The 13,469-nt window shown below is 45.1% G+C and overlaps 1 protein-coding gene across 11 annotated transcripts in view; it reads left to right on the top strand.

Annotated features, from left to right (window-relative positions):
* Positions 1-3,084: 3,084 nt before the first annotated feature.
* Positions 3,085-13,469, top strand: part of flncb (filamin C, gamma b (actin binding protein 280)) — a 53,014-nt gene continuing 42,629 nt past the window's right edge. For 10 of the 11 annotated variants that reach the window (XM_077005172.1, XM_077005168.1, XM_077005166.1 and 7 more), the window contains exon 1: positions 3,085-3,835. In XM_077005172.1, the coding sequence (XP_076861287.1) occupies positions 3,466-3,835 (370 nt within the window). In that variant the 5' untranslated portion in view covers positions 3,085-3,465. The remainder of the gene's footprint in view (positions 3,836-13,469) is intronic. The other variant, XM_077005171.1, reaches the window with a different exon arrangement.

Here is a 13,469-nt window from a genome sequence, read left to right as displayed (position 1 = left end):
CTATTTCTGGACAGTGTAAGTCACAGAGTGGAGATCTTTAGCTTTTTCTACACTTTCCGTCTCATGTCTTCAGGAATGCAGAATGCGTGGGTGCGTGCATGTGTGTGTGTGTGTGTGTGTGTGTATCAGACATAAGGCAGTGACTCCAGTCCACAGGGGTTTTTCTCTTCCAGTAAGTGTAACCCCACCACAGTGTAGTTTGCTCATTGCTGACTGCTACAGTCATAGCTCTTCAGTAGATATCATACATTCTCTTTCATTTTCCAAAGACCCAGGCTCCTTCAACATAAACATTTCAGCACACCCAGCTTGACAAATCAGATCGTAGGAGATATAGACTAACAAATTGCCAAAAGTATTTGCTCATCTTCCTTGACTCACATATGAGCTTAAGTGACATCCCATTCCTAATCCATAGGGTTCATTATGATGTTGGTCCACCCTTTGCAGCTTGAACAGCTTTAACTCTTCTGGTAAGGCTGTCCACAAGGTTTAGGAGTATGTTTATGGGGATTTTTGACCAATCTTCCAGAAGCACATTTGTGAGGTCACATACTGATGATGGATGAGAAGGCCTGGCTCTCAGTCTCCGCTCTAATTAATTCCAAAGGTGTTCTTTTGGGTTGAAGTCAGGATGCTGTGCAGGCCAGTCAAGTTAATTCACACCTTTGCCATCCATGTCTTTATGTACCTTGCTTTGTGCACTGGTGCACAGGTCCAAACAATTCCCACAAAGTTGAGAGCTTGGAATTGTCCAACATGTATTTGTATGCTGAAGCATTCAGAGTTCCTTTCACTGGAACTGAGGGGCCAAGCCCAGCTCCTGAAAAACAACCCCACACCATTATCCCCCCTCCACCAAACTTTACACTTGGCACAATGCAGTCAGACAAGTACTGTTCTCCTGGCAACCGCCAAACCCAGACTCGTCCATCAGATTGCCAGATGGAGAAGCACGATTGGTCACTGCTCTAGAGTCCAGTGGCGGCATGCTTTACAACACTGCATCTGACGCTGTGCATTGCACTTGGTGATGTATGGCTTGAATGCAACTGCACGACCATGGAAACCCATTCCATGAAGCTCTCTGCGCACTGTTCTTGAGCTAATCTAAAGGCCACGTGAAGTTTGCATGTCTGTAGTGATTGACTCTGCAGAAAGTTGGCGATCTCTTCGCACTATGTGCTTCAGCATCCACTGACCCCGCTCCATCAGTTTTATGTAGCCAACCACTTTGTGGCTGAGTTGCTGTCGTTCCAAACATTTCAATTTTCTGATAATACAGCTGACAGTTGACTGTGGAATATTTAGGAGGGAGGAAATTTCACGACTGGATTTGTTGCACAGGTGTTCCTATTACAGTTCCATGCTGAAATTCACTGAGCTCCTGAGAGCGACTCATTAATTCGCAAATGTTTCTAAAAACATTCTACATAGGTGCTTAATTTTATACCCCTGTGGCCATGGAAGTGATTGGAACAACTGATTCTGATCATTTGGATGGGTGAGCGAATATTTCTGGCAAGATAGTGTAGGTGATGCAAATTGAGGTAATTTGATTTAGTCTCAAGTGGAATTTTTGTAATAAGCATTCAATCTAAACATTTATTTTAAAAACCCTTTTACAGAAAAAATAATATATGGTGGGTCAGAGTCAAGCACTTTTAAATTGGATTTTGAGTTCAGATTGACATGAATCCTGTATGTGTGTAAACAATCAAAACTGATAGGGTTCTATCCAGTGCCAAATTAATCCATTTAATGGCCCTAGGCTATGAAAAAATTGCAAACTCATTAATTTTTTTTATATCCGCAATATAAAAACAATGACAGTATGATGAGAGGGTCATTATGTAGCAATAAAAGAACATGTCCACACTAATTCTGATGCAGTAGGAAAACAAATGAAAAGAACAGATGTATTCTGAAGACTAAGTCCCAGGGAGGTCTCCTGAACATGTGGGAATCACATGGTTAACTCAGGAGTCATGCTTATTATCTTATTAGATTGAATTTGTTTCTCTTGCTGCAGATTTTGATTGAGAGCCACTAGGAGGTCATGGCTTATCTTATCTTTATCTTAGCTGATGAAATGCTAAATAAATTGTAGAACCTAACATTAAAGAAAATTTCTCTTTTGCGTGATTGCTTGAATATGAGTGAGGTACATTTAAAAAGAGATTCAAAGTTTACTTTGATAACCCAGTGAAATGACAATATAGGTTGCAGCCTATGTAGCCTATATCACAAACTGCGTATAGAGTCTAGACGGCCTATAAAGTTAATCCTGCCATGGTTCGAGATTACAAATGATGAGGAGATTTGTGGCTTCAAAGCACCGCTGTTATCAGGATTGGTAAGATAAATGTTGCTGACTGTTTTTAATTAATTATAAGATAATTAAAATGAATTAACCAAATAAAATAAAATATTCTAGATGACCATATTAATAATCTGAACACGTTATACAGATTTTGTCATCAGGGTCTACCCTGGCCTCTCTGCCCTTTCTGGTATTCATCAAAAAAGAAAAATGTCTGTTAGAAACATTGCACTTCACTGTGAATATTCCATGTTTCTGTCATCAGCTATATACATAAAGGAACATATTAAGAAGCCGATGAGAAACTTTTTGAAACAGTCCACGAGCCTCACAGTGGTGATTCCATGGTCTAGAAATGGTTTGTCAAAGACACCATAGTCTATTATTAATAAAGAAACCCTATTAATAAAGTGCATGCCATGTTCCTTTCTTCTGCGCATTATGGCGTGTATATACCAAGCTATGATTAAATTCGCCTCCATCTATAGGATTCTGCAGTCATTTGCTTTTCCCGGCCCTGATTTTCAAGAGCGCACGAGTAAGTGTAAAGTTTTTACAACAGGCTACAGCTCGACCCCCCCCTCCCTCCCCTGCGCCCAATTTGGGATGCCTAAAAATACCGGTAACTGTCACAAGTGTTGCGGCGCTGGGGGGTCCAGCCAATCCCTCTCCCCGCCGTGCGCCTGGCCCAATCAGGCGCGGTACTGGTATCTCAGTCAGATTAGAGAATGACCCATCTCACAGTTGTATATGGTCATGATGACAGCGGCATACCAAGAGCTCCAGCGGACTGACGTGGACCGGACGGTCTCAGATGTTAGACCCCATCTGCAGCCTCGCGCTTTATTTAACCATCAAGTGTAGGAGACCACACCAGCGCCGCGCGCCGCTCTCTTCTCCTTTCATCTTCCTTTGAATGCTTTTCTTTATTCTCCAGAACTTTTCTTCTAAATTACCATCGTCCTGTGCGTCTGATAACTATTCAGCAAGCAACAGCCGTACGGGTCACACTTCTTCAGAAGCTGGAGTCGCCTGTGGTCGAAGGGAAGCTCGGAATCTCATACACACACATACACACACACACACACACACACCGGCCTCGCTGATTACGGTATAAAAGGGGGAACGCGAAAAGCGAAAACATGATGAGCAACAACACATACTACGAGCAGCAGCCGCTGTACTACCAGGGCACCGACCACGGCGAGGAAGAAGAGGAGATGCCGGCCACCGAGAAGGACCTGGCAGAAGATGCCCCGTGGAAGAAGATCCAACAGAACACCTTCACCAGGTGGTGCAACGAGCACCTGAAATGCATAAACAAGAAGATCGTGGATCTGCAGAAAGATCTGAGCGACGGGCTCAAACTTATAGGGCTCCTCGAAGTTCTGAGTCAGAAGAAAATGTACAGAAAGTATCACGCCAGACCAAATTTCAGGCAGATGAAACTGGAAAATGTGTCGGTTGCGCTGGAGTTCCTCGAAAGGGAACATATTAAACTGGTGTCGATAGGTAAGTGGGATCTGTTTCTTCGAACTTATCTTCGCGTTACCAAACATTCAAGTACAGCGTGTAAGCGAGAGAAAGCTGAAGTAGCATTCGCAGATACTAGGGGGCGCCCTTGAGTCACGTATGTGCCCGAGTCTGCTTACTGTACGCTTGTTAATTAAACCTCCAAGTTATGAACTTTTAAATGAATAGTTAGTCTAGTCTATTACCACGAGTACAGAATATTTCTTGAATGAAGTGCGTAAAACCGGCTATATTATGATACTTGTAAAACTGACTCCACGCGCTTGAAGTGAACGCGCCTTGTATATATATATTGTGAACGCGCCTTATGTATATTGCATACGCCTCATCTCACACAGCGCGGATTAAGTTGCTGAATTTGCCAGTAAACTAAAATTTATGGGCGCAAAAAGTGATTTTGAATGAGTATGTCGCAGGTATTGCGCTGGTATTGTCGCAGCAAGGGTTAGTACCGAACTGGTCATGATTTAATGACTTACACTATACACGTGTGTGTGTGTGTGTGTGTGTGTGTGTGTGTGTGTGTGTGTGTGTGTGTGTGTGTGTGTGTGTGTGTGTGTGTGTGTTTGTGTGTGTGTGTGTGTGTGTGTGTGTGTGTGTGTTCGTTCTAAGTTTTGTTCTTTGGCCAAGAACAGGAGCAGCATTATTGATCTGTTTCACTGTGACACGACAAATAAAAGAAATATTTTAAAGGGTCAGCCTCTGTACAGCTTGTGGGTGTGTGAAACTAGCGCTAAATTCAGCACAAGAACAGTGCAGAGAGCCGTAGGCCTACAGTACCCACATAATCAAGAGAAACACCTGCCTCGCCTCTTCATACATTATTAGGCTTCATTCATTTTTGAGGTACACAATTGCACATTGAAGTTGCATCATGAGTGTTGATGTGAGTGTGTCAGCAGTGTTATTAGAGTGTTTTTATGCATCAGTGCCATTGCTGGATCGAGATTGTTTTCCACCCAAACATATTTGTCCAGCAGTGATAATGTTGTCAGGAACTGATCAGACATAGGGTCAGAAACAGATGGTGTGCAGTGCATGTCAGAAGGTGTTCTATAACCTCCACTGCTTTCTAATGGGGTAGTTGGGCAGAGTAGTGTTAGTGAATTACTTTATCTGGAAAGTTACTGCTGATTTGGAATGATAATTGAATGGGATTGTTTTTTTGCCCTGCGCACTGACGACGACTCTGGATGTGCTGGTTATTGGAGGGTTACTGGGGTAAATAGCAGATACTTAGGGGCAGTAGATAACAGGAATACAGCTCTTCATGAGTAGGCTACAGCAAATGTGTCTGGAGAACAAAGTCTTAGCTTTATTAAAAGAATAGATGTAAGGAATCTTTCTAAATATATGGAAACCAGAAGGTGTACTCCATATATATGAACAAACTGCTTTAGGGGTTTATATGTTAATTATTGGATATGCATAGATGATCATGGAGGCAAATCTGATTTGCATATTACGAGGTTAACACTGAGACCGATTTTGGCATATGCTAATGAGGCCGAAGTCTCGGCAGAAGCAAAACAATTACAGCCCCAGTTGCAGGCCAGGAATCCTGGATGTGCTATTGACCGGCTGAGTGCTTGATGGCACGGGCACGGTGCATGAGTAAAGAAAGAGAGAGAGGGAGAGAGGGAAGCCGGCAAGAGGGCTAATTGAGAGGAAGAGGAGGAGTGGATGAAAGCTGGAGTTGGATAAAGGGATGAAGAGGAGGAATAGAGGAAGACTATTAATACTGTGGAGCTGTTGGGAATAGAAGGACATAAATTTGGATTTGAAGTGGTGTGTAATGTCTGTCTAGGGCTGGCCATGTTACATGGGGCATAGTAAAATAGGTCAGCAGACTCAGACCCTCACACACACACACACACACACACACACACACACACACACACACACACACACACACACACAGTGTGTGTGTCCAGTCTGGCTGCCGCTGGTGAGGAGACGGATCTTTCTAGAAGGGCACCTGCCATGGATTCCTATGTGAGGGTAAGAGTGTTGAGTGACAGAGAAACAGGAAAGCCCCCCCCCCTCCATGCCCCCTCCACCCGGTCAGACATGCACACTGGGGCAAAAAGGAAGGGCTATGTCACATGGGAGCTGGCTCACTGCCTTGACAGTGAGGGTTACTCAACACTGTTAAAGCCCCAGGGAGCTTAAACCTCTGACTGCTTTCTAATTAGGTTAGCAGTGATCTTGTGGGCACATGATACCTTTGACTGTCTACATGTACTTCGTCAGAATTCCTCTTTTCAGTTACAGTGCAGTGGTCCTCACAAATCACGAGGCTGATATTGCTTATCTGTACCTACGTAGCTTTGTACACATTCATGCTTGAATGTGTTTTGGAGTCTGATCAAGCCAGCGATGGAAAGCCAATTAGCAGGCAAACGCTAAGCTAGCATGCATACGCTCATGTCCTTATTCTGTCTGTTCACACAGTCAGCATTTGTAGATGCAGAACGGGGCATGTAGGATTTCTCCTTTGCATCATTGTTTATAGCTCTGTTTATGTTTATGTGGTGTAGCAAACCGGGAGTCTTGGAAAAGACTCAGTGTTCAGATGTAATTGGTTTTGGAACATCATTTTACCATATTCCTATCTTCTTCTTCTTATCCTGTAGGCTTTGCTGGCTGGCTCATACAGCACTCAAGTTATCAGAACCAATATTATATAATATTTTACACTATATTCTCGGGGGTTTTAAGCCTAACCATTGCAAATGCATGCAGCAGCAAGGAGGACATATGACAAACGTATTTACTGCTGTTTGCTGTTCACTGCTCTTGGCTGTTTTTGTGACATTAGGTGTCTGTTAGATCTGTTTGAGCATATGGCAGCTTTTCTTTGTGTGGCACTGAGCATAAATAGAAATTACACGGGCCCTTTTCCCCCCCAAGATGGTCTAAGTCCAACTGAAAATGGGTAGTGCACAACATATGTGGACTGTGCAGAGGCAACGAGTCGGCGGTTTTGGTCCAGAGCGCCGGAGCTAGGCCCGTCTCTGAGTGGGTGATTGATGCATAGACAGCTGAAGTCTGGATTGGTCCACTAACAGGTGCTGAAAATAGATGAGGAGCTACAGGGAGGTGGGCAGGTTGCACTCTGGGAGAGGGAGAGGGGCAGCGGAAGATAGAGTCACTGGGGCATAGGGGTCAGAGGTCACTTAAGTTGTTTCCTCTGTTGGTAGGATCTTGGAATGCTTGGATCTGCTGAATCACTAATGTACCATCAGCATTTCATCTTTTTGCACCATGAAGGATGTTCAGTATGAACCTGGAAATTCAAAGATTCATATTTTCATGCCTGATTTGTTTATATGAATGTACATGCTTATATTTGCCATCCAAATAAAATTAAGTGAAAAATCACTAAATCGCCTCCAATATCCCTCTTTTCCAGAATAAATATTCAAAATGTTTGTCATTAGCACTGCTGAAAAGCTCCGCTAAATCTGAGGTAACGTTAAACAGCAAAACTAAAGAGGCTGTTATATTAAGGACTCTGGGACAGCTGCTTGAGTGCTTTCATGTTCAGGAGCTTGTAGCACATGTTGTAGATGTTTTTGGGGAGGAAGAAAACTGAAATTAAGACTTGAGGTGAAGTAATGAGATGAGTTAGTGAATAAGGGAACTCACTGTCCTGCTGTGTGTGTGTCTGTGTGTGTGTGGAGGCTGTTTGTTGATATTGTTCATTCTTTGCATGTGTTGGAATTTGTACTGTGCTTAACTGGCTTCCCCAGCAGAAACAATGTGCACAGCGGATACAGTGAACTGCAGAATAACAAGAAATATTGATGTTTACAGTTTTTTAAAATATTGATCTAATTTTCCTTCATCAGTCTGCAACTAGTACCTCACAATGACCAATAAACACCAGTTTTTGGAATTACTTTTAGGCTAAATGCAAAACTGAATTATTTTATTTACATGCGTTTTCAGATCCTTGACTTAGTTAAATCACCTTTGGCAGCTTTGGAAGCCTCATGTCGTCTTGGTAAAGAACCTATAAGCTTGGCACCCCTTTCTGTTGGACATTCCTCCCAGTCTTCTGGGATCGTTCAAGCTGAGCCAGGCTTGGTGCTGATTGCTGGTGCCCGGCCGTCTTCAGATCTCTCCAGAGATGTCGTGTTGGGTTCAGGTTGGTTCTTTGGCTGGGTCACCCAGGACACTGGCCTTATTTCACAAGACAAAGCCTGCCTTGTTGCTCGATGTTTCAGATCGTTGTCTTGTTTAAATTTAAACCTTTGCCCCAGCCTGAGATCTTAGGACGTCTGGAAAAGGTTTTCTCCCAGGATGATAGTGTATTTTTCTGCATCCATCTTTCCCTCTATCCTGACAAGGCTCCCTGTTGTAGACAAACATACCCACAGCATGATGCTACCACCGCTGGGCTCGACTGTAGGGATGGTATTAAAATGCTTTGCTGCACCCCCAGCAATTGGCCCGAGGACATTGGCTGCTATCTGGCCACTCTTTACACGATAAACACCCGATTGGAGTGCTACACTGAAGGTTGTCCTATTGGAAGGTTCTCCGTTTGTCTGTCTTACGTTTGTCTGTCTTAGACTGTTGGAGGTTCCACACATCTTCCATTTGAGAAAGACCTGACGTTCATTGTTCATTTTCGGTGCTGCAGAAATGTTCTTGTATCCTTCCCCAGCCTTGATGTAATCCTGTTTCAGACAGTTCTTTTAACTTCACGGCAACGTTTTCACTCTGACACAGGTCATCAACCGTGAGACCGTGGAGTGTGTCTTTCCTGGTCATGTCCATTCAGTTCAGTTAGGCAGACATAGACTCCCATTAAATTGTAGAAGCATTTCAAGGACCACTGATAACGCAGGTATGCTAGGAATGGACTTATGCTGGGGATGCTGTGGACATGTCTGATTTTGTCCTCACCACTACCTGTCCAACAGTCTGTTAAAATGCCATGAAGGAACGTGCAGTGCCAGTGTTGATTTCTTTTCACGTGAGCGCACGTGTCCGAGGACTCGAGTTCTTAATGGCCAGGTGATGGACAGTTCAGGTTCTCATGCGTGTTGATGGGCAGCGGAACTGAATCCAGCACCCGGTCCACATTCATGTCCTTGGCATGTTTCAAAACAACGCTGCACTTTTTACTAGTAAAGGCAGGATACACCAGAGCTCGACTACAAGTAACACTGCAGGATGTGAATATTCGTGCAAATGTGACATTTCACTTTATTATTTGAAATCAAAATGCTGCATAGTCAGGAGTAGATATTAAAGTGGACATGGCATGAGGCAGAGTGATTTTATACAGCAATTCTGAAGCAGCTGTTGGATTAGTCTGGCTAATTGAAAAAATAACCGTCCTGTGATCAGAGCTTGGATAACATATACAGCTTTGCTTTCATGAGTAAGAACCAGCACTAGGTACTACGTGCACTCAGACCCCTGGTCTCATTTACTTCCTCCTTTCATAGAACACTGTCTCTAATTGTTACCATGTGTCAGGGGCCAGTCAGTTCAATGGAATGTTCAAGTGGAATGGAGAGAACACCCCCTTCATACAAGCGCACACACACACACACACACACACACACACACACACACACACACACACACACACATAATCACACACACACACACACACACACACACACACACACACACACATACACACACACACACACATAATCACACACACACTCACACACACACACACACACACACACACACACACACACACACACACACACACACATAATCACATAATCACACACTCACACACACACACACACACACACACACACACACACACACACACACACACACACACACACACACACACACACACATGCACTCTCTCTGTCATATTCTGTCTCGGTTTGATTGCCCCCCTGCCGTCTACTCTGTTCTGGGCTTTAGTTTATCATTATGGCTTCCTTCATGTAGCGCCATCTCCCATCTGTTCTCCTTCAACGTTCTCGCTGCCACTGGTCTGTCCTGACGGACGAAAGCATTTGAACGAGAAACAACGATCTGAGATTACATGTTTTCAAATAAGCTTTAAGCATTTGGTATTCTCTAAGACTACACTGATTATTCTTATAATTTTGTTTTTCAGCGTTACTGATTATCTTCAGTGTTTTAAGCATAGAAAAACTAGAATTGTATACTAGTTTTACTTAACCTTAAATACGAAATAGACAACTTTCAAGAAAGACTGTGAAAAGCGAACTGATGTTGCTGCTAACTTAGCATGTAGTTTATATGGGCTCAGTAATACTGGTTTGTGAAGAACAAATTTCAACATCCCTCCATACATGTTTTTTTCCTCCACATATCCTTCCTCAGATCTCAGTCAGATGGTGAAAGCTTTGTTTGTCTAAGGTGTACATACCTGTCTAAGGTTTTATGTGGCGTGACTGCAAACGTAGAACAGGACCAGCAAAACGCTTGAACATCGGATGTTTTACTGATAAAATACAAACCTCTCACGTGGTCAGAATATAGGTGAGGGTGGAAATCAGCACAGGACGATGTGATGAGTCAAAGGGACATCCAGAGAGCAAACAGGGGCAGGGCAATAAACCAGGGCAATAAACCAGGGGCAGTTAACCAAGCACCAAGACGGGCAGTGGTGGTCTGAGGGTCTGAGCTGAGAACCACAGGGTCATAATCACAAGATCTCAATACAGTGAGGTCAGGGAAGCAAAATGTTTATATATGTGAAGTGAAATTAGAAAGAGGTGAAACAGCTGAACGCAGAGGGGGATGATGATCTGGAAGGCGATTCCTGATTGGCCGATGACGGTAGGGTGAGCTCCACTGGAGTCCTGAACTGCAGAACCTGGGAGTGGCCTGGCACGTAGGAGCTTGCCCTTTGACCTCTCTTCCTCACTCACTCGTGGAGTCGTGCTGATTCCAGATGCCGGTGTGTCTACCCACGGGTGGAAAAACGGCTCGTCGGATGACATTCGAAGAGTGGCTGTAAGTGGCCACACTAAGGGATACACTCTGAGTTCAGGCTAATGTGGAAAACTGGCTCGTGTAACTGTAAACATTACTGGGGTCCTATTTGGCTTTTCACAGACATGCACTTTCCAAAATGTTACTTCCTGGATCTTGTATGTTTTTAGCAGTTATAGATCATGCAGAATGATCAAAGAAACTCCTCAGTGCGTAAAGTGTAAGATCCCTCAGAACGAGTGAGTCTTCAGCGTGGGGTTTCCCAGAAGCATCATGGAGTGAACTGTGTTTAAACGTACTTCTTAACGAGGTGGTCTTGCTCTGGAGGTGTTGGGAACTGAATTTGCAGCTGTTCTCCTCATAGACACCTGTCCCGTGGGCTTTAGGGGTGAGCTCTGTTCGACCCCGTCATCCGTCAGATAGATTACATTTCTCCCTTGTGTAATCATGAATGAAGCTTGGACCCAAGAACAATTGATTGCTCAATCCAATCCAACATTGATTTATATGTTATTTATTTAAGCATTGTACAGTTTTCAAAACTGTATTTATATGCTTTGAAAAGTCAATAATGCAAAAGATGTTAATAGGTCCTGGATGTCCTCTGTGTGTGTGTTGTGTTTGAGGGAATGCACATGTGTGTGTATTCATGTGAATTTCTGCGTTGGAGACTTCCTGCTTGTCATTTGATCCGTCGTGCTGTAGCAGACATGGCGGTAGGCTCAGGGTTCTCTGGACGGGTTAGGTTTGCGATCTCGCTGGCAGGTGTCACAAGGTCAAGTAGATGATGAATACCGTGTTGGAATCACCCCGAGAGATGAATCACCCCAGAGAGATGAATCACCCCAGAGAGATGAATCACGCCATCATCATTGATGTTACTGGCAACATGGTGGTCATCGCTATCATTGGCAACATGGTCATCTGATATTTTGGCACTGATCAATCTCTTATCTCCTTTCTTCTCCGTTATTGGTGTTGTAAATGCAGTATCATGTGGAACGTCCATCCAGGTCCATAACCTGTCATGGGTTACAGTGGTACTGGTGGCCATGTGACAGCTTCTTCACTGTGGCTGTACGTGTGAGCGGCCCGTCTGCTGGGGGAGAGGTCTGCCGTCTACAGTGTCAGGCCCAGAAGGCTGTCAGCGACAGACTAATGATGTTATTGGCTGCCTGACCCTGGGGTTGCCAGGGTGGAGCAAAGCAGGTAAAAAAAAACCCCAAAACCCAAAGAACAAAACCAACTTCATTTCCTACCATGCAGTTGTAGCAAACTGGTTCGTCCGGTGAAGCTTTTGAAAGTAAGAGAAGCGTTTAGAGGAGACTACTAGATAAGATGCTTAGGATATTTCCCAGGTGCTGTGTGTGTGTGTGTGTGTATGAGCCATGAGGCACAGATGTTAAGTTCTGCACACTACTCCATAGAGAGTGCTGTGCTGTGCTGAAGTGCTGTGTGTGTTTGACTCTTATTGCGGCCTGTAGAACACCAGAGGCTGCTTCAGTGAGCCCGTCCTGCAGTGGCGTCCTCTGGACAGCAGGGGCGCTCTGCTCCTCTATCTGCCTCCTCTCTTTGCCTCTATCTGCCTCGCCTCTCTGCCTCTTAAGCGGATCACAGGAGAGGAATTGTAGAGGAGCTGCAGTCTCTCCTGGGCTTAATTGGGAGGTTGGGTATACAGGGTGGTAGAGAAGCTCATATGATTGGACAGCGACAGCTCACTGACTGGACAGCGACAACTCACTGATTGGACAGCGACAGCTCACTGATTGGACAGAGACAGCTCACTGATTGGACAGGAAGGGCCTGATTGGACAGGAAGAGCTGACTGGCTGAACACGGACAGCTCACTGAGTTGCTTTTTTAAAACTGGATTTAGACTGAGGCCGTTAGAACGCAGGTGTCTGTGGTGTGTAGCCACTGTGCGTGCTGTTTGGGCCGATAGCCCAGGCCTCTCTGCTCCAGATGTGGGGGGGGGGGTCTAGCCCAGGCCACGCGAGGGCAGAGCTGGACAAAGCCTTCTCTGTCTCAGCCCTGGGTAGGGCCGCTGGTCTGAGGTCTATGTGGATGATAGTGGGGGTGAAAGGACACTGCAAGTAGCCTGCGTGGGTGTGTATGCGTGTGTGTGTGTGTGTGTGTGTGTGTGTGTGTGTGTGTGTGTGTGCATGTGTGTGTGTCTGACCTCGTCAACTGTTGTTCAGGGAGTCCTGCTAGCAGCTGTGGCAGCTGACTGGAGGAAGGGAATATCTTCGCTGCTGATTACCACCCAAAACGATCCTTCAGAGCGCCTCCACCCGGGTCTGCCAGCAAAACCCCGATGGACCTGCTCTCTCCTTTACCCCCCGAGGCTGCCACCTGGCTGCCCATCCGAGCTGAGACCACAGCCAGACTCGAGCTCATAATCTGGATGGACGTTCCAACAGAGCAGCGTCACACTGAGGGACAGGAAGGGTTGAGAGAAGATGCAGCGCCCCCGTCCTCCACTAGTGGCCGCTGTTTGTCCCACCTGTGAGACCCCACAGGCCCTACAGACCCTACGTATTGAGGAGGCTCCTTGTCCCTCCTCTGCGACTCCTGCTTGTTTACACAGGAGTGGGGCTCCATCCCACCGAGTGTCTGTGGGGGAGTAAACAGCACTCAAACTGCCCCGTGACAAAATCCT

The sequence above is a fragment of the Brachyhypopomus gauderio genome, chromosome 5 (genome assembly GCF_052324685.1).
Source record: "Brachyhypopomus gauderio isolate BG-103 chromosome 5, BGAUD_0.2, whole genome shotgun sequence".
Classification (NCBI taxonomy): Eukaryota; Metazoa; Chordata; class Actinopteri; order Gymnotiformes; family Hypopomidae; genus Brachyhypopomus; species Brachyhypopomus gauderio.
This window is presented reverse-complemented; position numbering and strand designations above follow the sequence as displayed.